The sequence below is a fragment of the Cnephaeus nilssonii genome, assembly GCF_951640355.1.
Source record: "Cnephaeus nilssonii genome assembly, chromosome: 21".
Lineage (NCBI taxonomy): Eukaryota > Metazoa > Chordata > Mammalia > Chiroptera > Vespertilionidae > Cnephaeus > Cnephaeus nilssonii.
Window position 1 is genome coordinate 24,532,582 of NC_137092.1, and position 24,659 is coordinate 24,557,240.

General features: G+C 41.9%; 1 protein-coding gene across 1 annotated transcript in view; it reads left to right on the plus strand.

Annotated features, from left to right (window-relative positions):
• RGSL1 (regulator of G protein signaling like 1) overlaps positions 1-24,659 on the plus strand; it is a gene marked incomplete at its 5' end in the record, with an annotated part of 43,777 nt that overhangs the window by 14,153 nt on the left and 4,965 nt on the right. Inside the window, 9 exons of the mRNA XM_079762055.1 lie at positions 2,595-2,715; positions 6,805-6,998; positions 8,386-8,503; positions 8,934-9,048; positions 10,835-10,975; positions 11,152-11,278; positions 14,963-15,134; positions 23,965-24,103; positions 24,319-24,443. Coding sequence (XP_079618181.1) covers positions 2,595-2,715; positions 6,805-6,998; positions 8,386-8,503; positions 8,934-9,048; positions 10,835-10,975; positions 11,152-11,278; positions 14,963-15,134; positions 23,965-24,103; positions 24,319-24,443 — 1,252 coding nt within the window. The remainder of the gene's footprint in view (positions 1-2,594; positions 2,716-6,804; positions 6,999-8,385; positions 8,504-8,933; positions 9,049-10,834; positions 10,976-11,151; positions 11,279-14,962; positions 15,135-23,964; positions 24,104-24,318; positions 24,444-24,659) is intronic.

Consider the following 24,659-nt stretch of genomic DNA (forward strand, 5'->3'; position numbering starts at 1 on the left):
CAGTTATTATCTCTTCAGATATCTGTCCTGCTTCATTCTATTTCCTTCGGATAATCTTACTACACAAATTTTTAAATATATATATATATATTTTTTTATTGATTTCGGAGAGAGAGGAAGGGAGAGGGAAAGAGAGAAACATCAATGATGAGAGAGAATCATTGATCGGCTGCCTCCTGCACGCCCCCTACTGGGGATCGAGCCTGCAACCCAGCCATGTGCCCTGACTGGGAATTGAACCCATGACCTCCTGGTTCCTAGGTCGACGCTCAACCACTGAGCCACACTGGCCAGGCCACATATTTTTGACATTTCAGCCACATTCCCCATGTCTCATATGCTTTATTCTGTATTTTTCACTTTTTTTTTTCCCTCTCTGTGTTTCAGTATAGATATTTTCTTTGGGTCTTACTCCTAGTTCAACAATTCTCACTCAGCTATTTATAATTTGTCATCCTACCCATTTCTTAACTCTCAATTTTCTACATTTCAGTCATTAAACCTTTTATTTTTAGAATTTATTTTTTTCCTTTTTGCGATACTCAGTCCGTGTTGATATTTTTTCTCTTTTAATTACTTACATTAAATGAATAGTAGTAATTTTAAAGTCCATATTTGGATTTCCTGCCATGTTGTTTTCAAGTGCCATGGGGTTTTTTTTCTCCTTGGTTTTTGGTCATCTTTTTAAATGCCTTGTTATTTCTGCTTTATTTGTGAACGTGCTGTTGGTACAAATTCGTAGGGATGATTTGAGCCTCTGGGTGACCTTACTGTCCTCCGGAGAGGGCTCCCTTTACTTCCGACATACACTGAACAAGCACATCCAGATGACCTTCACCCACTGAGGGTGAGAGTTGATTCAGAGCTAGCTTCCATGCCTTTTGATGGATGAGCTAGCTCTGGTTTTCCTTCCTTTTGGGGGTCCCAACGGAAAGCCTGGGGTGCTTTTCTTCTTTGCTGTTTTGCAGTTTTGCTGTCATCTGCCTTGAGAGTCCGCCAAAAAGTTCTGTATTTCTCAGTAACAATTGTCATACTTGTCAAATGCCCTGAAAGTAAAAGCAGTGGCCAAAGGGTTTCTCTGCCCATTTTCTAAGGGCGCATGGCTTTGTCTTCGGTCCTGTTCTGGCCTTTAACACTGCAAATGCGTCCAGGGCAGATGCACTGTTGGTGTTAGCTTACCCTCTGGTTTCTAACCTTCTCTTTGCTTCTAATCCCTATGTTTCTATTTTGTTTTGTGTTAATGTCTTACAGGCTTACTTACAAATTTGAACCTGTGTTATTCTTTTATCCACGATTTCTAGGTGTTTTTTATTGGGAGGTTTGTTGGGGTTCTTTTGTTTTGTTTTTGTTTTTTGATATCTGGTCTTCCATCATCTGGATTGTACTTTTTCACCTATTCAATTGCGTATTAGACTCAGTATATATTTCTATTGTTTTCGATCCTTTGGCATAATATCTGTCACTGAAAGTATTACCAAACCAGACAGAAATTTCCTATGTGTGTGTGTGGAGGGGGGAGTGGGGGGGCGAGGACATTCTAGTTAATAAATAGTTTACAGGATTTACTATAACCAGACCATGTTCTAATATCTGGAGGGGCAAGATGAGTAATATACCATCCCTGCCCTTGAAAAAGTCTGCATTATTTTCTACGATATGAACAACCTCAAAAGGCTCTTTGAATACTAAAATGCTTGGAGTCTGTCATTCTTTAATAGTAATGTTTTAACATATTTTTGAAATAATGGTTCCTAAGTGGCAATAGGGCACCAGACACCCACTCCAAATTGTGTACTATGGTGCGACAGATTACCACTTGAGAAGTTCGCTGTGGCAGCAGTGTCCTCAGGAAAGGGAATGGTTTCTGTTAAAGCCAGAAGGTGGGGAGAACTCTTTTTTTTTTTTTTACATATACTTTATTGATATTTTACAGAGAGGAAGGGAGAGGGATAGAGAGTTAGAAACATTGATGAGAGAGAAACATCGATCAGCTGCCTCCTACACACCTCCTACTGGGGATGTGCCCGCAACTAAGGTACATGCCCTTGATCGGAATCGAACCTGGGACCTTTCAGTCTGCAGGCCGATGCTCTATCCACTGAGCCAAACCGTTAGGGCAAGGGGGGGACTCTTAATGAAGAGATCAAGCAAGAATCTGTGAGTTTGCTGATGACAAAGCAGGGGTTCCAGAGGACAAGTGGAAGGGTTTCGGAGGAGACAGCAGAGGTGTCTGACTGCCACGTGGAGTACGGTCTTAGTAAAAATTACTGATTGGGGGAGGGATGCCCTTTGGTGTTGAAATGATAGGAAGTATGATGGAGTAGGTCTCAGCAGTTTTCTAAGGAAGGTGGGCTCTAGGCCTCATAGCCAGCAGACGTAAATAACACAGCCTGGACTGATATTAGGGTCAGGGGTTAAAGTCATCCCGAAGTCTCTTACGCACTAATGGCCGTGCATTCCCAGCACTAATGGCCTGAGATGGCAGCAGTCGTGGGGACCGTGGTTTTTCCACATGCACTCTTGCTACTTTGTCCCTCCTTCTCTGCAATGTTCTTTATAACATGGCGTTGCCCAACGTTGTGACTTCTCGTTAGATTACCAGTATAAAGTCTATCGTCAGAAATTTACCAAAGAACCACGGATACATTCACCCCCAGCTAAGGAAGCGCCCTCAAAAAAGATTGCTGTTGTAAGGAAGCCTTCAATGAGACCCAGGTAAGACACCAATTTCTCCAGGCACAGCCCTGGAGTTCAGCATGAGCCTGTTTGTCTGTGTTAATTTCCACACTCTTTTCCATATATCACATATACATGCACAGGCATACTAAGTATTTTAAATCATTGTATGTTTTCTAAGCCTGGCACCATGCAATATGAATTATACAATAAGTTTTTCAACATAGCAAGCTATTATGGACATCCTTTCATGCCAGTATGTACACAGGTTTACTTTCTTCCATAGAATGGATGTAGCATGATGTATTTAACTATATGTTTTTCATGGACATTTACACCATCTTCAGTTTTTTATGGCTATCAGCAGTACCATCATCTTCATCTTTGTACATGTGTCCTTGCGTGTTTGTGTTTTCTGGACTGTGTGTGACTGTAGAAGCCTCCTAACTGGGTCCTTACTTCGTGTCTCTCCCCCTTACAATCAACCCAAGAGTCAGCCTCTGGTAAGGTCCCACTGCGAGGCAAAGACTCTGTGGCCCTTGCTTTCCGGAATGCCCACTCACCTTTATCCCACTTTTCTTAGTACAGATGCCACCGCTACATAAAAGTTATCCAAATGTATGACTCCCTCTCCTCTGAAACACCAAACCCCTAAAATATAACCCCAAGCACTTACCATGTACTGTTTTGTACCGGTCTTTATTTCTTGTAAGCCAGGCCATTCATTCAGTCTTTCTTTCTTTCTTTCTTTCTTTCTTTCTTTCTTTCTTTCTTTCTTTCTTTCTTTCTTTCTTTCTTTCTTTCTTTCTTTCTTTCCTTCCTTCCTTCCTTCCTTCCTTCCTTCCTTCCTTCCTTCCTTCCTTCCTCCCTCCCTCCTTCCTTCCTTCTTTCTTTCTTTCTTTATGTTTGTTTTAAATATATTTTTGTTGATTTCAGAGAGGAAGGGAGAGTGAGAGATAGATAGAAACATCAATAATGAGAGAGAATCATTGACTGGCTGCCTCCTGCACGCCCCACACTGGGAACTAAGCCCGCAACCTGAGCATGTGCCCTGACCAGGAATCGAATGGTGACCTCCTGGTTTGTAGGTCAATGCTCAACCACTGAGCCACGCCAGCTGGCCAGTCATTCATTTTCTTTTTTAATTCACTATCTATCTATTAATGACTAGTTACATGGAGAGTTCTCTTACAGAGGATTGAGATAGAATAGCACGTACAAATTTGGTAGTCAACATCACTAGCAGAATATTTGCAGAGAAAAGTTCCCAGAAGTATGTTTTCAGTTACTGTTAGCCTTCATGGGGGGTGAAAAGCCCTCTGTCTCTTCTAAATACTCTAGAGAGATTTTCCTCCCTTTCAAGGAACTGAAATTAATCCCTGACATTTAAGCTTCTATTCTGTTTGATATTCTAATTTGCACTACTTACTACTTTTCACTATATCTACAGAGATTCGTATTTTCCAAATTAGTTGAAAATGAATATCACAGAAGTCTTTTCTAGATCATATATTCATAAGATCATTAAATTCTAGAGGGACTATGCAGGGTTATATAGTCTAGTTTCATGACTCCATTAGGACCACAGCATAATGGTCCAGGTATACCACAATTGCAACTCTCTTAAACCTTGTCCTTAGTCCAAATTCAATGTACTAAACAGTTTTTGATCATATACGGTGTCCCAGACACTCTGTGTATACTAATGATACAAATAAAGACATAGTCCTTGCCCTTAATCCAATACATAACTAAATAAACTGCAATTCTGACCTTTAAATGTTATGATAAAATATTGACTAATTGCTATAAGAGCATAATTGAAGAAGGAAATTTTGAGTGAGGGTTAGGAAAACTTAGAATATCAAAAGGGTCCCTGATCTGCATGGAGCAATTCAATTGCAAAGAAAGGGAGTATTTTGTGGGTAGGGCTAAATCTTCCAAACCGAAGAAATCACACAAAGAAATAAACTCAGAAGTATGAAAGTGGTATTTAAAGACTTGAAAATAGTCCAGTGGTGTTAAAGCACAGAATAGTTGGGGAGAATTTAGACATAAAATTAGAAACCTAGATTGAGATTAAAATAACTGAAAGAAGGTTTTGAATGAATTATTAAGTAATTTGTGTTGATCAAGTGGCAATAAGGATTCATGGGAGTTGTTGGAACAGGAGTTGCAAAAAACCTTTTATATGGAATTTTAAAATATTACTCTGGTAGACATAATAATAGTATGATGAGTCAGAGACTCAGACTAAGGGCAGAAATAATATTTGGAAGGTTGTGGCAGTTGTTTGGGCAAGTGATATTAAAGACCTGAAGTTAAAAGTGGAATCCTATATAATAAAAGCTTAATATGCAAATCGACCAAATGGTGGGTGGGGGGCGAGGGGGAAAGCAGCGGCGAGCAGGTGGCGCTAGGCCAGCCAAAGCGCGTGCCAGAGGGCAGAAGGAGGGGACAGCAAAGGGGTGTGGAGGGTGGTGGCAACCAGTGGCAGGGCAATGGGGGCCATGCCATCCCCTGATTGCCCGCCCCATTGCCTCCTGCAGAGGGTGGCCAGGGGCAGCAGCAGTGGTGGGGCTATTCAGGGTGGGCCCGGCCACTTGCCATCCCCAGATCAGCCCACTGGGGTCGCCTCCCGCAGAGGGAAGCCAGACTGCGGCTTAGCCCACACCCCACAGGTAACAGGCCGAAGCCATCAGTTGGACATCCCCTGAGGGCTCCCATACTGCAAGAGAGCACAGGCTGGGCTGAGGGACCCCCCCCAGCACAAATTTTCGTGCACTGGGCCTCTAGTAGACATATAAGGGAAGATACAGATTAAAACAAAACAGAACACTGAAGGTGAGGAATTGGACTTCTGCAATGGTAGAGTAAGAACCTCAAAAAATTGTCTCTCCAATGGTAAAACTGGACAAACCTGTCAAAAGTTTTAGAACTCTAGAAATTATATCATCTAAATTTTCAGTTAAAAAATTATGATACATACCCCCACCCCCCTTCCCCCCCCCCAAAAAAAAAAAACACACTGGAAAGCATGGCTCATACACAGAGGGGGGAAAGCAATCATTAGAAACTATCTTTGAAGTGATTCACATATTGCACTCTAAGGACTTTTAAGCAATATGGTCAATGAATTAAAGGAAATCATGTTTAAAAAAATTAAAGGAAAGTATGATGATACTGATTCATCAAATGAAAATATCTAATAAGATAAATATTACAAAATAGAACCAAATAAAACATTGGCGTTGAAAAGTACAATAATTGAAATGAAAAATTTACTAGAAAGCATCAATAGCAGATTTGAGTTGGCAGAAGCATTTGTGAACTTAAAATTAGCTCAGCAGACATTATCCAGTGTGAAAGCATCAAAAAATAAGAGACCTGTGAGACACCATCAAGAACACCAACATACAAATAATGGAGATATCCGGAGAGAGATAAAGGGGCAGGAAAAATATTTGAATATGCAATGGTTGAATACTTAATCAGAACATACTAGATGCTGAATGAATCCCAAGTAGGATAAACTTAAAAATATTCACACCTAGGCACATCATAATCAAACTGTTGAATGACAAAAAGACTAGAAACATAGTTTTACCATATCAATGAAAATTGAGATAACAGAGGAGGTAGGGATTGGGGCGGGGGTGGCGGGGGCGAGGGAGGAATCATAAGGCAAAATTCAAGAGGATTGAGAATGAAACATTAGGGGCACCTTTATTTAAGGAATGGTGAAAAAGAAATCAGCAAAGGCAATTAGGAAGTATTGATCAATAATTGCTGATCACTTTTGCTCCACCTCACTGAAATGACTGCCAGTGAGGGGTGGTTTTGAATCCATAATGTAGAAAGAAGGTGGTTCTAGAAAAAAAAAAAAATTAGCCCCTTTAAAATACCTCTCTTCCTCTTCCATTGATGTCGGCAATGATTGAACCATGCTTAGGATGGACACATAAAAATTTATTTCCAAGGAAATAGAGTAACCAATTCATTCACCCTGATCTTCACACATAATTAAAGGCCCCACAGCCCGGGAGAAGTCCTTCCCCATTCCTTAAGTGGAACAGAATCCAGGGTCACCATCCATTCTCTCAACCAATGATGCTTTCTTGTTTCCAGAAACCTGGAAGAAGTCTTCCTAAATGTACAGCACTTTGAGTACTTCACGGAGTTCCTCAAAGAACAGAAGGCTGAGAGCCCATTGCAATTCCTGCTGGCCATACAGAAGATCAGTACTGAGACCGATGAACAGGTCTCCAAATCTCTTGTTGAAAATGTAATGGAGACTTATTTCTCTGGCATAGTCCCTGCTGGTATGCAGCTTCCTCCTGATACTGTTTGCTTCTCCCTTTAGTATCATAGAAGAATCTGGAAAAGAGCAGTCTTGAGTCTCCTAAGGGAGCATAACAGAATAGCGGCCACACGAGGCAGTATTGAGACAAAGGTTAAGAGGGATAGTGAAAGCAGAGAACACCAATCAATTAGAAATATTGGTAAAGAAGCCAAGTGCAAAACACTTGCATTTGTATGTGAAATACATACTCTCAGTTCATTTGACCCTGAAAATAGGATTTTATTCAGTCCCTATAAGGTAGGGATAAATAGCTCTACTTAACTAATGCGGAAGGTGAAACAGAGGAGCTAACTAACTTATCCAGCTGGTGGAACTTGAATTCAAACTCAAGTTGTTTGACCTTCAAATCAACTACACTGGAGTTAAATACAAAAGCGAGAATAAACTGCAAAGCAAGAGTGTTCACCAATCATAGGTTATAATGGTAATTGTGCCAGGAAGCAGAACTATCTCTTTGAAAATCCTCAAGAATTTTGTCTTGTTTCCTTGCCTAAGGTGGGAGGGTAAATCTGACCCATGTCAGTTCATTTGGCCAGAAGCAGAAGTTGCATGTAAAGTATTGACCTATAAGACTGAAGGCAAACTAAAGGGAGTGAGCTTGGTTCCATCTTGGAGGTAAACAAGCAAAGTAATAAAGATGAAGCCTACTATTTTGACAGAGATGGTGTGTGTGTGTGTGTGTGTGTGTGTGCACGCGCGCGCGCGCGCGCTTTGCTTGTGGTAAACCAAGAAGGGACATAGATTTTATACAAGTCAAAAAAGAGGTAAAATTGGCAAATCTTGTAAGAAATGTTTATTAAGTGTCAGGATATTAAGTTCTGTACATAGTTTTGAATGAGCTAGAAGTGAGAGAAAAAAAGGAAGCAGATCTTGTCCTTGGTAAGTTTTCAAGTCTTATTAATGACCACCATAGTCTTTGAACAAAAATTGTATAGCCCTTACAATACTTACTTGTAATCTTGGATTTCTCATTTGACTCAGCAATTAACTTTAATCCTTTATCTTTCTGCTCTCTTCCTAAACCAAAAACTTCAAACTAACTGCAGAAATGAGTCTTTTAAACATTTATTCCCTTTGCACACTTATCTGAGATTTGAGTGGAAGTAAACTAGAATAGGAACAGTATTTGCTCTACAAATACACTTGCACATAACATCCCAAAGATGCGTTTGGGATTTTCAAACAATCTGTGGAGAGCTCAGTCTAACCAGATTGAGAATAAGGGACTGTAGACTCTGAGATGAAAAAAAACACCAGCTACTTCAGAAATGATAGACAAGAGATGATGGCTTCTCTCCCCCTCCCCATGTCCCCTCCTCCTCCCCCCTCTCCATGTCATTTTCTAGAAGACATACTGCAGTGTGATGCCCCTATCATCAAAGAAGTCTCTCAGAAGGGTCGTCTCAGCACAAACTCATTGTTAGCACTCCAGGACTGTGTCATGAACTCTCTGGAAGAAAAGTGGTGAGTCTTGCTTGATGGAGGCAGTGAGCCTTTCTGGAGCTGCTCCTTGGCTGCTGCAAGCCACATGACTCACGTCTCATAATACACTCACAGAGTTCATAATCAGAGCCTCCCTACAAAAGAAAAGCCAAACGTACCTTGAACCCTCTTACCTACCTGCATGGGCGGGCGGGCGGGCGCGTGCACACGCACACTCTCACACACACACTTCTGCTCATTTGTCTGAACAGGAACAATATAGCATTGATTGGGAAGGGCAGGCTGACATTAGCAAAGGATGGAAATATGAAGAAGACTGTTTTTGAGTATCTTGATGTTCCCCAGTTTCCACTTTGACGTCCTCCCAAAGCAGAGATAGGTTTGCTGTGGCCGCTCCTGTTGGTGTGCCAGGCTTTGGCCTTCTTTGACATCCCTCACCTCCTCCCGGCAGGTTTAAAGAGTACCAGCAGCTGTTCCCAGATTTCCCTCAGGAAGTGCAAACTCAAGTACGAACTGTGTATAGGAAGCCCTCGAAGAACTCATCAATGCAAATACAGGAATCGCAGGTGAGTGCGGAAGCCAGTGAAGACAAGACACGGGGGACGAGAAAGCCACTGCCTCGGCATCGTCGCCCTTACAAAAGCGTTTCGCTGTTAGCTTATTCCGTCACCAGAACAACTACTCTTTGGGGTAGGCTTCTGAAACCCCATTTTATGAAGGAGGGATCTGAGTCTCAGAGGCATGGTTACAGTGGGAATTAAGGAAGACCCTCTCTACTGTCTTTGTGAGAGGCAACAGGTACTGATGGAGATGAAAATGCCAGGTTTTTGTTTTTTTGTGTTTGGGGTTGTTTTATTGCTGAAAGCTACTTTCAAGGACATGGATTGACCATGAAGCCAAAGGGGTTTGATAATCCTTTCTCTTTCACATTTACATGTCCAGTCACTATAGCATAATGGAACAACTTAGGCCCCCACTTAGCTGAGGGAGCCCCTTCCGGTATGAGAAAGGGCAGGCCTGAGCATGTGTCCCGAAGACAAACACCTCCCAGAGAGAGAGAATGCAAAGGGCCCAGAGCAGACCATACTTGCTTCCTTCTTCCAAACTCATCAATCATCTAGCTCATTCTTTCTCCCGCTGGAGGAGATAAAAAGGGGAGAAAGAGAAGACAGGTATGCTATTCAGGAAAGTCTTCATATGATTTGAGAAAAAAATAAAAATAATTTTAAATAATCTCTTAAATAACCTTTGTTCAATGTATTATAGAGTTAGTTTATATCAGAAAAACTTGCCCTCAGCTCTGACTCCAAAGATCATGCCCAGATATTTTGGAAAATCATTCCTATGCCCATTGACCCAATACCCCAGGTATGGAAATGGGCTTCCCTGGCCTTTTTTCTTTTTATTTCCTCCATCCGTGAATCGACTCCATCTCAGGGTACCAGGAATGATCACGTAGGACACTGGAAAGAATACCGCCCTCAGAACCCGGATGCTTTGTTTTACTTTCAGGTCTTCCTGTTGCTCTTAGATAAGAAAAGATAAATGGAAAACCAACATGTACATAAGCCTACTTTGTGCTAAGTACTGTGTTAGGGTTTTCATATATCATCCCTAACCCTCACCACAACCATTGGTTTGTGTCTTACACGTGGAGACATGGACTCATGGTTTAAGTAAGTTGGCCCAAACTATATACAATTAGGGTGAGCTAGGTTCCACACTCAAAGTTTCTGATTCTAAATCCAGTGGTTTTTGAACTTTACCTCTGGCTCTCTGAAGCCATGTTTCTACTGAGGTTCCCTGCCTGTAGAACAGTGGTTCTCAACCTTCCTAATGCCACGCCCCTTTAATACAGTTCCTCATGTTGTGGTGACCCCCAACCATAAAATTATTTTCGTTGCTATTTCATAACTGTAATTTTGCTACTGTTATGAATCGTAATGTAAATATCTGTGTTTTCCGATGGTCTTAGGCTCTATAGCAGCAGTTCTCAACCTGTGGGTCATGACCCACAGGTTCAGAACCACTAGCAGGGTCAACCAGATCAACCAGATGCTTTCTGGCCCTCAACCTCCATTTCTCAAGGGGTAAATGAACTGGAGAATGGTCACCAGGTACCTATGAAGAAATGGATGAAGAAACTTACCAAATGAATGTGTGTGTGAGAGTGTACGTGCGTGTGGTGTATGAGTGTGTGCATCTAATTATTAGTTTTTCTTTTTAAAATGCTTAGAAATGGTTTTATTCTTTTCCTTGTTTTTTTTTCCAACATTTCAAAATCTGCCTGAGCCACTATTCTCGCTTTGTGAGTCATACTTATCTCTGTCCTCTGTTTCTTCCTGTTTTTAGCTCGCACAACTCCTTTCTCAATCACGGCAACTCAAACCTTCACCGTTGAAAGACTATGACAGAAAGAGCTTTGCCAATGGCCCCAGACATGCCTGGTTGAAGCCGGAATCTTCCACTCAGCAGCTGCTTAATCTGGGGAAGGTTATACAAGTTCTTTGACTTGAGTTTCCTGGGCTTTAAACTGGAGCTTAAAATTATTCCTTTTTAAAGGAGGTGTTGTGAGGATTGCTTGTGAAGAATGGCAAGTTTTGGCGCATAGTTGACTCTCAGTGGACAGCAGCTGTACTAACTATGTCATACCCTCTCTCTTTCCCCAGAAAAAAATCTGGCTGAGAATGGTCAGCTTTATCAAGAGCTTTTGCAAGTACCGCAGATACATGAACAATGTCAGCTTGCGCCAGGAATTTGAAAAATATCTCCAACTGGAAGTTAACAACAAGGAAAGTAAGTCACATCTCTGTTTGCTCTCCTTCCCTGTTGATTTCAGTAGCAGGGCTGGCTGGCTCAGATAAGTAGCTACAGGGGTATGGCTCTGTGTCATTCATGTCTGCGTTAGCCTGGGGTCCAGCAAGAAGTCCAGGTCCTGGCTGCAAAGCCAAGCCCAGGCCAGCCTAGAGAGGATGGGAGTTCAGGGGCATCTGCTCACGGACCCAGAAGGGTGGAGAATGACTAGACTAAAGCAGCGCGAGATCTCACATTTTACCAAACTATTTGCTTATGTTGTTTGTTGGTAGCAAGAGATTTATTAAATTGTTTCGTTCATTCATTCAACGCCCTTTTTGAGAATGTGGCAGACAGTTTGCTGGGGATACAGTAGTGAGCATGCAGCATAGGATCTGCCCTCAAGGTACCTCCACTTTTGAGGGCAAGGCAGCAAATAAGAGCCACAGATGTTGGAACCAGATTTCCTGGGTTTGAATCTGGCACTTTCTCATGGGAGGACCTTGTGAAAGTGGCTTTGTGCCTCAGTTTCCTCATCTGTAGAATGGAAATAATTGTGCCTGTCTCAGAGAATTGTTGTGAGAATTAAACGAGTTTATATATATATATATATATATATATATATATATATATATATATATATAAAGCATTTTAGAACTATTTCAGGCAATGGTAAGCGCTATGAAAGAGTTAGCTAGTATTCTTGCTATTATTATATCACTAGAGGCCCGGTGTACAAAATTCGTGCACGGGGGTGGGGGGGGGCGGGGGAGTGAAGGGGTCCCTCAGCCCAGCCTATACCCTCTCGCAATCTGGGACTCCACAGGGGATGTCCGACTTCCGGTTTAGGCCAGATCCCTGGGCCGCTGGCTTCTAACCACTCGCCTGCCTGATTGCCCCTAACCACTCTGCCTGCCTGCCTCATCACCCCTAACCACTCACTTGCCTGCCTAATCGTGCCTAACCACTCTGCCTGCCTAATTGCCCCTAACTGCTCGCCTGCCTGCGTGATCACCCCTAACCACCTCTGCTTTGGCCCCCACCACTGTGGCTTGGTCTGGAAGGATGTCCAGAATGACATCCAGAAGGTTGTTCGGCTGTCCAGTCTAATTAGCATATTATGCTTTCATTATTATGCATTGTGATGAGTGATCCTATTGATGATTTCAGGGAGACCCTAATTAGTCCAGAGGAAGGATCAGAAGAGAAACATATCAAAAATGACATAAAGTTGAGCTTTCAGAAATGAACGAGTTAGGCAGGCAACATAGGAGGGAGTGATTTCTAGGTCTGCATATAATCCTAAAACAGGAAAGAGGATGGTGCAGATCAGGAACTTTAGGCTGGTTGGACGAGATTAATGAGATGGGGAAAGTGAGATGAGACTGGAGGGCTTGAGAGTGACAAATCTTGTCTCTCTTTTGATGACTTTTGCGTTGTTCCAACTGTCACTTCAACAAACAATGCTGCAAAATGTGCATATTTTGCAACTGTCAGTTTCTAGGAAATACATTTTTAAAAATGGAACTAATGGGTAAATGGTTAAAAATAGTTCAATTGTGGCCTTCTAAAACCACTGCACTAATTAAACTCTCACCAAGAGTATAAATGAGGGCCACATTATCACCAACATGGGCTCTTATACATTTTTTAAAAACTGGCAATCTGGTAGATGAAAAACAACGTACAATTCTTATGTACATTTTTTTTTTAGTATTTGAGCACCTTTATTTATTGGTCATTGTATTCTTTTTTAACTGTTTATATGTCCTTCGTCTATTTTTCTATTGGAATTTTAGTATTATTGTTGTATTTCCTAACTTGCAAAAAGTTTTTGTATGTATGTCTTATGGACTGCTTCACAACCAAACATTTAGGATTTAAGAATAGTCCTAGTCCTGGCTGGTCTGACTCAGTTGGATGAATATCGACCTATGCACCAAAAGGTCACCAGTTCAATTCCCTGTCAGGGGACATGCCCAGGTTTAGGGCTTGATCCCCAATAGGGGGCAGGCAGGAGGCAGCAGACCCATGTTTCTCCCTCACGTCAGTGTTTCTCTCCCCCTTTTCCTTCCCCTCTCTCTAAAAAATCAATTTAAAAAACATTTTTTAAAAATTAGTTCTAGCTCTTTTGTTTCTTCTTTTAAGTAAAATCAACTCAACCTCTTATGCCCAGGATGTAGGAAGTTCAATTTCACCTTCTTTTGACTTCCTACATCCCTGGCATTGTATGGAAGCCCAACAACAAGACGCTCCTGCAACTCCACAGGAGATCTGCCCGACCAGTGGTCTGCTTTCCTTCACTATAGTCTTTTCCAGGATTGTGTCCTCCAATTAATTGACCCATTTATCATTATGAAAGGACCTTCTTTATCCTGGGTAATATTCTTTTCTCTGAAATGTACTTTGCCTGGTATTAAAATAGCCACTATTACGTTGCTTTTATTAGTGTTAGCCTATGTGACTTTTTCCATTTCTTTCCTTATAACCTATTTAAAGTTTTACATTTAAAGTGTTTTTCCTGTAGCCAGCATATAATTGGCTCTTGCTTTAAAAAAAAAAAAAAAATCCACCCTTATGACCTTAGCCCAGTTGAGAGCCAATTGTTATGCATTCAGGTATTTTGTGAGCTAGTTGAAATCAACCATGGTGGGAGCATTTGCTATAGAAATGGGCAAATCATGCAAATCATGCCCCCGCCCCCAACCTCTTATCAGAGAAGACTTGTCAGCCTGCCCCTGTGTCCAGATTTCTTAGGTGGATTTGGCACCCTCTTTCCTAAAATCCCTGATGATCATATCAATTTCCACTGTTATTCAGACTCTTTTTCCCTTCAAATTCAAGTCTCAGAGATAAAGAAAGAGAGACTGTAAGATAGTCGGGAGAGACCTTATGCTTTGTAACCCTGGGACCTAGCACAGTGTCTGGGACACAACAGGTGCTAGGTATTTACTGAATATTGTAATCACCCTCCCATCAGAAAGAATCCCACTAGACAGTTTCTTACTGGTAAACCCAGCCAGGCAATGGACTAGGGCCTGCTTGTCAGATCCAGCCCAAAACTATTCTCTTCTAAGCCCCGAATCCCTATGAGTGGGTTTCTTTGAATATATCCTAGTCAAGAAACTTTCTAATATAACTGCCTTGGTTTTCTGAGACACAACCCAAACCTTCTAGAATCTTCTACGCTCTCCTTTATCCATTCCTGTCGTATTTCTACTCTAGCTTCCTACCCTCTGTTTCTTAATTAACTTCTTTACTCTTCATGTTTTGGCTTTTTCTTTGTGCTGCTTTCCCAGTTTACTTCTACACTACTTCCCTGATAAACCTTGAATAAGCAGCATCAGAACCACGCACTCTACTTTGAAGGTCATCTCTGCATATTCAGTTTCTGCAGACATGTTAGGGATTGGCATAATTACAGTGAGCTCCTATCTCTATTAGACCAGCACCAGGAAGACACCTTTCAATACTCAGTTGATTTCTTTTTGGTATGTATGTTGTCATGTCATCTGAGCAGATGGCTTCTCCAGCAGTCCTCCAAGTCCAATGGGAGGGAGTCACTATTTCAATAGGCCCAAAGGTGTGTCCGTCGTCTTTCACTTTAATTATGCCCAGATTGAAGGCTTCAGGCTTAAGAGGGACTTGCTCGAGCTAGATGTTAATTCCTTCCTCTTTCTTTTTCAGATTTCCCTGCATCACCAAATGTATCGGGACGCCCATCCCCACATCACTCAAATGTCCGGAGTGCAGAGGAGAACGGCGATATAATATTTATGAAGCGCCGTATATTTGGCCACAGGGTTATCACTGTCAACTTTGCCACCAATGATGTATATTTCTTTTCTGAAATGGAGAGGTAAGTCTCCCATCTTGCCTTCCCCTTGTGGCTTTTCATGCTCAGTGCCTCCTGGCAAAGACTGGAGTGGCCTGTACGTGGCACAGTGATTTCTGTGAAAGTCTCACTGAATGCTGTCACTGTATCAATTTCCACCATTTTTCCCTTTGGGTCCTGGAAGCTCTTCAATATTTTGGAGTTCCCAATATTGAAATGCACTTACTTATTCCCAGGATATGGAACCCTTTTGTTCTATTATCTATTAATATGATAGAAATCCTCTTATGTATTGGAACAATAGTTATTTTTTTAATGTATTGATTTGAGGGAGAGAGAGAGAGAGAGAGAGAGAGAGAGAGAGAGAGAGAGAGGGAGAGAGAGAGAGAGAGAGAGAGAGATTTGTTCCACTTAGTTATGCATTCATTGGTTGACTCTTATCCTGACCAGAGATCGAACCTACAACCTTGGAGTATTGGGACAACGCTCTAGTCAGCTGAGCTACCTGGCCAGGGCTGGACCAATAGTTCTTTAGTTAAAGCAAGGAATTATAATAATTAAGGTTGTGTGTGTGTGTGCATGACATTAAACAGATATTTTTTTTTCAATTTTTTTATTAAGGTATTATATGTGTACATATCTTACCATTGCCCTCCCCACACCCCACTCCCATATATGCCCCCACCCCCCAGAGTTTTGCATCCATTGGTTATGCTTATATGCATGCATACAAGTCCTTTGATTGATCTCTTATCTCCCCCACCTCTCCCTAACCTTCCCCTTGTAATTTGACAGTCTGTTTGATGCTTTACTGTCTCTGTATCTATCTTTTTGTTCAAGTTTATAATGTTCTTTATTATCCATAAATGAGTGAGATCATGTGGTATTTTTCTTTCATTGACTGACTTATTTCACTTAACATAATGTTCTCCAATTCCTCCCAGGTTGCTGCAAATGATGAGAATTCCTTCTTTTTTATGGCAGCATAGTATTCCATTGTGTAGATGTACCACAGTTTTCTGATCCAGTCATCTGCTGACGGGCACCTAGGCTGTTTCCAAATCTTAGCTATGGTGAATTGCGCTGCTATGAACATAGGGGTGCATATATCCTTTCTAATTGGTGTTTCTAGTTTCTTCGGATATATTCCCAGGAGTGGGATTACTGGGTCAAATGGGAGTTCCATTTTCAGTTTTTTGAGGAAACTCCATACTGTTCTCCACAGTGGCTGCACCAGTCTGCAATCCCACCAGCAGTGCACGAGGGTTCCTTTTTCTCCGCATCCTCGCCAACACTTGTCGTTTGTTGATTTGTTGATGATAGCCATTCTGACAGGTGTGAGATGGTACCGCATTGTTGTTTTGATTTGCATCTCTCGGATAATTAGTGACGTTGAGCATGTTTTCATGTGTCTCTTGGCCTTCCTTCTGTCTTCTTTTGAAAAGATTCTATTTAGGTCTGTTGCCCATTTTTTTATTGGATCATTTATCTTCCTTTTATTAAGTTGTATAAGCTGCCTGTAGATGTTGGAGATTAAACCTTTATCAGTGATGCCATTTGCAAATATGTTCTCCCATGCAGTGGGCCTTCTTGTTGTTTTGTTGATGGTTTCTTTTGCTGTGAAAAAGCTTTTTATTTTGATGTAGTCCCATTTGTTAATTTTCTCTTTAGCTTCCATTGCCCTAGGGGCAGTGTCAGTGAAGAATTTCTTTTGGCATATGTCTGACATTTTGCTGCCTGTGGATTGCTCTAGTATTTTTATGGTTTCCCGTCTTATGTTTAAGTCCTGTATCCATTTTGAGTTTATTTTTGTGTATGGCGTAAGTTGGTGATCAAGCTTCATTGTTTTGCATATATCTGTCCAATTTTCCCAACACCATTTATTGAAGAGACTGTCTTTATTCCATTGTATGTTCATGCCTCCTTTGTCAAATATTAATTGAGCCATAGTGGTTTGGGTCAATATCTGGATTCTCTATTCTGTTCCATTGATCTATATGTCTGTTCTTGTGCCAGTACCAGGCTGTTTTGAGAACAGTGGCTTTGTAATACAGCTTGAAATCTGGTATTGAGATCCCTCCTACTTTATTCTTCTTTCTCAGGATTGCTGTGGCTATTCGGGGTCTTTTTTTATTCCAGATGAATTTTTGGAGAGTTCTTTCAAGGTCTGTGAAATATGCCGTTGGTATTTTAATGGGGAGTGCATTGAATCTATAGATTGCTTTGGGTAGTATGGACATTTTAATGATGTTGATTCTACCAATCCATGAACATGGTATGTTCTTCCATCTGTTTACGTCTTCCTCTATCTCTTTTTTCAGTGTCCTGTAGTTTTCCGTGTATAGGTCTTTTACCTCCTTAGTTAAGTTTATTCCTAGGTATCTTAATTTTTTTGGTGCGATGGTAAATGGGATTGCCTTTTTAGTCTCTCTGTCTGTAAGTTCACTATTGGTGTATAGAAAGGCCATAGATTTCTTGGCGTTAATTTTGTATCCTGCTACATTGCCGAATTCATTTATTAAGTCTATTAGTTTTTTGACGGAGTCTTTCGGATTTTTTATGTACAATATCATGTCGTCTGCAAATAAAGACAGCTTTACTTGTTCTTTTCCAATCTGGATGCCTTTTATTTCTTCTTCTTGTCTAATTGCAATGGCTAATACTTCCAGTACTATGTCAAACAGGAGTGGTGAGAGTGGGCATCCCTGTCTTGTTCCTGTTCTTAGGGGAAATGTCTTTAGTTTTTGTCCATTGAGTATGATGTTTGCTGTGGGTTTATCATATATAGCTTTTATTATGTTGAGGTATGAGCCATCTATTCCCACCTTGTTGAGAGCTTTTATCAAGAAAGGGTGTTGGATTTTGTCAAATGCTTTTTCTGCATCAATTGATATGACTATGTGATTTTTATCTTTCAATTTGTTTATGTGATGTATCACGTTTATTGATTTGCGGATATTGTACCATCCTTGCATTCCTGGGATAAATCCTACTTGGTCATGGTGTATGATCTTTCTGATGTACTGCTGGAGCCGATTTGCTAGAATTTTGTTGAGGATTTTGGCATCTATGTTCATGAGGGATATTGGTCTGTAATTCTCTTTCATTGTGTTGTCTTTATCTGGTTTTGGTATGAGGGTGATGCTGGCTTCATAGAAGGAGCTTGGAAGTGTTCCTTCCACTTGAATTTTTTGGAATAGTCTGAGGAAGATAGGTTTTAGTTCTTCCTTGAATGTTTGGTAAAACTCTCCTGTGAAGCCATCAGGCCCCGGGCTTTTGTTTGCCGGAAGCTTTTTGATGACTGCTTCAATTTCGTCCATAGTTATTGGCCTATTGAGCTGTTTAGATTCTTCTTGATTGATTTTTGGAAGGTTATATTTTTCTAGGAATATGTCCATTTCCTCCAGATTGTCCAGTTTGTTGGAATAGAGTTGTTCGTAGTATTTTGTAACAATCCTTTGTATCTCAGCGGGGTCTGTTGTTATTTCACCTCTTTCATTTCTGATTTTGTTTATTTGGGTCCTCTCTCTTTGCTTCTTGGTGAGCCTGGATAGAGGTCCATCAATCTTGTTTATCCTTTCAAAGAACCAGCTCTTGGTTTTGTTGATCTTATGTATTGTTTCTTTGGTCTCTATGTCATTTATCTCCGCTCTGATCTTTGTTATTTCCTTCCTTCTGGTTACACTGGGCTTTTCTTGCTGCTCTTTTTCTAGCTCTTTGAGTTGTAGGGTTAAGTAATTTATTACCATTGTTTCTTGTTTTTTGCAATAGGCCTGTAGAGCTATGAACTTCCCTCTCAAGACTGCTTTCGCTGTGTCCCATAGATTTTGGATTGTTGTGTTTTCATTGTCATTTGTTGCCATGATGTTTTTTATTTCTTCCTTGATCTCTCTGGTGACCCAGTCCTTGTTTAATAGCATGCTGTTTAGTCTCCATGTGTTTGATTTCTTTGGATTGTATTTATTGTAGTTGATTTCCAGTTTTATGCCACTGTGATCTGAGAAGATGCTTGATATAATTTCTATCTTCTTGAATTTGAAGAGACTTTGCCTGTGACCCAGCATATGGTCTATCTTTGAAAATGACCCATGTGCACTTGAGAAGAATGTATATTCTGTGGCTTTGGGGTGAAATGTTCTGAAGATGTCAATTAATTCCATCTGGTCTAGTGAGTCATTTAGGATTGCTGTTTCTTTGCTGATTTTTTGTTTAGAGGATTTGTCCAGTGGTGATAGTGGGGTATTAAAGTCTCCTACTATGATTGTGTTGCTATTAATCTCTCCCTTGATATCCTCCAGGAGTTTTTTTATGTATTTGGGTGCTCCTATATTGGGAGCGTATATGTTTACCAGAATTATTTCTTCTTGTTGGATTTCTCCCTTTAGTATTATGAAGTGGCCTTCCTTATCTCTTGTTATGGCATTTACTTTGAGGTCTATTTTGTCAGATATAAGTATTGCTACCCCAGCTTTTTTTTCATTTCCATTTGCCTGAAAGATATTTTTCCATCCCTTCACTTTCAATCTGTGTGAGTCTCTTGTTCTGAGGTGGGTCTCTTGTAGACAGCATATATATGGGTCGTGTTTTTTTATCCATTCAGCTACTCGATGTCTTTTGATTGGAGCATTTAGTCCGTTTACATTTAAAGTTATTACTGAAAGGTATTTGTTTGCAGTCATATCTATTTTTGTGTCTGTATTCCTTCTTACCTGTTTATTTCTTCTTTTTACAGTATTCCCTTTAGCAATTCTTGCATTGCTGGTTTGGTGGTGATAAACTCCCTGAGGCTTTTTTTTGTCTGCAAAGCTCCTGATTTCCCCTTCAATTTTGATTGATAGTCTTGCTGGATATAGTATTCTTGGATTCAGTCCTTTGCTTTGCAACACTTTGTATACCTCCTTCCATTCACTTCTAGCTTGTTGTGTTTCTGATGAGTAATCATTTGATAATCTGATGGGTGTTCCTTTGTAGGTAACTCTCTGTCTCTCTCTTGCCGCCTTTAGGATTCTCTCTTTATCATTTATATTTGCCATTGAAATTATGACATGTCTTGGTGTGGGTCTTTTGGGGTTGATCCTGCTTGGGACTCTCTTTACTTGCGTAACTTTTATCTTTCCCATATCCGGGAAGTTTTCTGTCATTATTTCTTCAAATAGATTTTCTAATCCCTGCTGCTCTTCTTGTCCTTCTGGCAGCCCTATTATACGCATGTTACTTCGTTTCATGTTGTCCCGAAGCTCCCTTAGGCTTTCCTCCTGCTTTTTAATTTTTTTCTCCAATTGCTGTTCAGCTTGAGCTTGTTTCTGTACCTGATCTTCTAACTCACTAATTCGGTCCTCTGCTTCTTGTAATCTACTGTTGAAACTTTCCATGGTGTTTTTGATTGTAGCTATATCACTTTTCATTTCTTCCTGATTCTTGCATAAGTTGTTGATTTTCTCATCCATCCGATGTATAAATTCCATGACCATTACTCTGAACTCCTTTTCGGTCATGTTGCAAGCTTCATTTTCACTAATTTCCTTTCTTGGCGACTCCACATTTTCTTTCCTCTGTGAGTTATTTCGTTTCCCCATTCTGGCTATTACCAGAAAGCTCAAGCTTCTGTTTGCGTGGACCTGGGCCGTGTGCTGTGGGGACTTCGCTCCACCCTAGTTTCACTGAAGTGCTCTGACACTAGGACGTGTGACTGTCTTTGGTTGGTGGGAACCAAACTTGCCCAGGATCAGTGTCCCCAGTGTTCTGTGTGGTCTCGTGTGCACATTTAGAATCAGGGGCCCTGTCTGCACCACACTGTTGGTATGTGCCGAGAATGAGATCCTTAGCATGTGCCAGGAGTCAGAGTTTCCCTGTGTCTGCACCAAGACTCGAGTGTCAAAGTCTCTGTTGCCTTGTGCGGTTTCTCGTTGAGAATCAGGGTCCCTGTGTGTGCACGCACCAACAATTGGGGTCGCTGGCTCTTAGTGTGAATGCGCTGTGAGTCAGGGATCCCAGGCAGCTGTGTCCGGCGTGCCAAATTCCCTGAAGTGGGGCTGCGTCCTGTGTGTGCTCTCTCTACTGATTAAACAGATATTTTTAAGTTAAAACATAAATGTGCATTCATTCAGCTGTCAAACTTTTGATATAAAGCCAAAGCCATTCCACTAATTGGGGGTTCACATATTTTTCTTTTATATACTATTCCTATAATGCTACCTACTAATTATAAAAAATTTTCTCGTTAAAGTGGAGCAAGAACTTAAAAGTTACTGCAAAGCAACTTAAGCCTTCTGAATTTTATCCTTATCATTTATTTATTTATTTATTTATTTAAATGTGTGATGAAAGGGAATGGTCTTTTTTTAAATATATTTTATTGATTTTTACAGAGAGGAAGGGAGAGGGATAGAGAGTTAGAAACATCGATGAGCTGTGTCCTGCACACCCCCTACTGGGGATGTGCCTGCAACCAAGGTACATGCCCTTGATCGGAATCAACCTGGGACCCTTCGGTCTGCAGGCTGACACTCTATCCACTGAGCCAAACCGGTTAGGGCAATCCTTATCTTTTAAATGTTTGTAATCGCCTTGCCACACCTAACTCCATAGCAATTTCTTAAAAAGCAACTCGACCTTTAGCAACTCGATCTTTATTGGAACATTCCAAAGCATTCCGATCTGTTTTCACAGAAACAACAAATACCTTTATTTTCACGTTTGTATTTCGTTAATTTTCATAAATTATGAATTACAGTAACAAGTACAACAGGCAAAAATACTTGGGAAGAAGCATGAAGAACTTTCAGTAAATGCCTGTCTTAGCTAGTGCGGACAGTGTGAGCTTGTACAAGGAAGGTACCAGCAGCATGTGGAGTCCACCTGCCGCTGTGTTTTTCGGAAGTGCAGAGCGCTGGTAACGCCGCGCATCAATTAGGGTTACGAGCTTTTCCACTGCACTTCAGTGAGGGACCTGGCTCAGTTCCACAAACACTTACGGATAGCTTGATTGTTCTTGGCTCTGGATTTGGCATTGGAGAATACAAAAAGTACCAATAAGACATGCTCTCCATCCTCCACAGAGATAGGAATGGCAGGAAAGACTCAAAGTTAGGAAGTGTGATGCTAGGTGCTCTGGTCGAGTCAGGAGAGACTTAGACAACTGAGTCCTCAGGTGTGGTTTCATGGCAGACAAGTCACCTAAGCTGAAGTTTGAAGAATGAGGAGGGGTTAGTGAGATTTAAAAAAACAACAACAAAAAACCCTGTGTAAGGGAGAGGTGAGTAGGGAACAGAAAGGAATGCCAGTCAGGGTGAACAGCCTCCCACTGCCTCTCCAATTCCCGCTCTGCTTTCTCACTTGTTGGCTACACAGCAACCAGAGAGCCTGTGAACAATGTCAACCAGATTAGAGCACTCTCCTGCCCAAAATGATCCAGTGGCTTCCCATTTCCACCGGAATCAAGTCCAAACCTCCTCCCACGGCCTGAATGGCTCTGTGCAAGCAGGATACACCCGCTTGCATCTCAGAGCTCATCTCCTGCCCCTCACCAACCACTTGCCCCAGGCTCCAGCTCAGAGGCTCCAGCCCACCTCTGCCCATCCTGGCCCACTGAGCTGGCTTCACAGGACTGTCTTTTTCTCATTGTTCCGCCTCAGTGCCTGCTCCCTTCCCAATTACATCATGCCCTTTTTCTGTCTTCATAGCCCCTACTGGATATTTAATTAATCACCTACTTACCTGTGCATCTTCTTCCCTCATTGACTGAGCTCCTGAAAAGCCGGTCTTTGTTTACTTTGTTCCCTGCTGAGTCCCTGCTCCTGGAACTGTGTCTGGCACAGCCTAAACCCTGAATTAAAATGTTGGTTGACTGAATACATGAATGGATACGGGGAAACCTGGTGTTCTACTATTAGGAAGACTTTACATTGTTACAATTTTAAATGGCCTAGGACAGTGGTCGGCAAACTCATTAGTCAACAGAGCCAAATATCAACAGTACAACGATTGAAATTTCTTTTGAGAGCCGAAAAACGACTTCTGCGCATGGGCCACGAAGTTTCAATCGCACTGTACATGCGCGCCCACACGTGGTATTTTGTGGAAGAGCCACACTCAAGGGGCCAAAGAGCCGCATGTGGCTCGCGAGCCGCGGTTTGCCGACCACTGGCCTAGGAGAAGTCAGCTGTGTACTTACAAGATAAGGTGTAACTGACAAATATTTGATGGCCACTGAAAGCATATGTTGCTAGGAGACAGAAAGTAGAGTGATGGCTGCCAGGGGCTGGGGGAGGTGGGGAATGGGACACTGTTTGATGGGCATGGAGTTTTAGTTTGGGAAGATGAAAAAGTTCTGGAGATGATGGTGGTGAGGATCACACAACCACGTGGACGTACTTCGTGCCACTGCAAAACAGTTAAACTGGTTATGTTATGTTATGTTATGTTATGTTATGTTATGTATATCTTACAATAGTAAAAAAAAAAAGAAAAAAAAGAATAAAAGGAATATGTTGCTTCAGAGCCTGGTGGTAATTGTGAGAGGGTCAGCACAGGAGGGGAAAGAAAGAGCAAGACAGCGCTTAGCCCTCGAAGCAGTCAGAGGGCCCGGCCTGATGGGTAAGGGAGGGAGGATGGGATTAATAAAGGAGGTAGTGATGAAGAAATACACGTGAAGAAGCACTTAGCATATCATCTGACAGGTGGAAGGCACTCAATTAGTGTTTGCCCATAGATGAATTACGACTGGATGAATGAAGTCACAACCTGGCCAGGATTTGGCCCTGTCTTTTTTAGACCAAACATAGGTCAGGGCTGGCTGCCCTAAGTCGCCACTGCTGTCCCCTTTGCTGATTTCCTGCTTACTGCCTCTCTTTAGATTTAACGATTTGGTGAGTTCAGCTCATGTGCTTCAGGTCAACTGGGCCTATAACGAGAATGATGTGATCCTAATGAAGTCCAAGATTAACATCATCCTAAAGCTCTACCTGCAGTCCGAGGTCCCTCCGAGGCTGAGGGTAAGGGGGACTTCCACTCCTCTCTGGCCTCGTCCCAGGGAGCATTTTCCCCCACAAAAACCCGGAAAGCTGTGTCCTGAGTCCTGGGTCAGCCGGATGTCCTTGACCTAGCAGCCCCAGAAAAAGCTCCTGCCTTCTGGGGAGGGGAGATCTTAAAGGTTGCGGGACCCCAAGAGAGGTTTTCTGCCAGTGACCGGCTCCCACTCTGCGGGTAGGTGAACATCACCGAGTCCCAGAAGGATGCCATCATTGCTGCCATTGCCGAGGGCCGCCTGGATCGGCACATCTTCCACGGGGCTATCATGTCTCTCTTCCCCATCATTATGTACTTCTGGAAAAGGTACCTCCCTCCCCGCCCCTCCCCTCTCCTCCCCTCCCCTCCCCGCCCCGCCCCTCCCCAGGTCAGGGAAGCACTCGACTCTCTAGAGAGTCTTCTGTCTTCCCGTAGCTCTCTGCTCCAGTTTCCAGACTCCTGGGAACCGAGACGGTGTGTTCTCCTACTCACTACACTTCGTCCCTCACACGCTCACACTGAGCACGTCAGAGGATGGGAGGC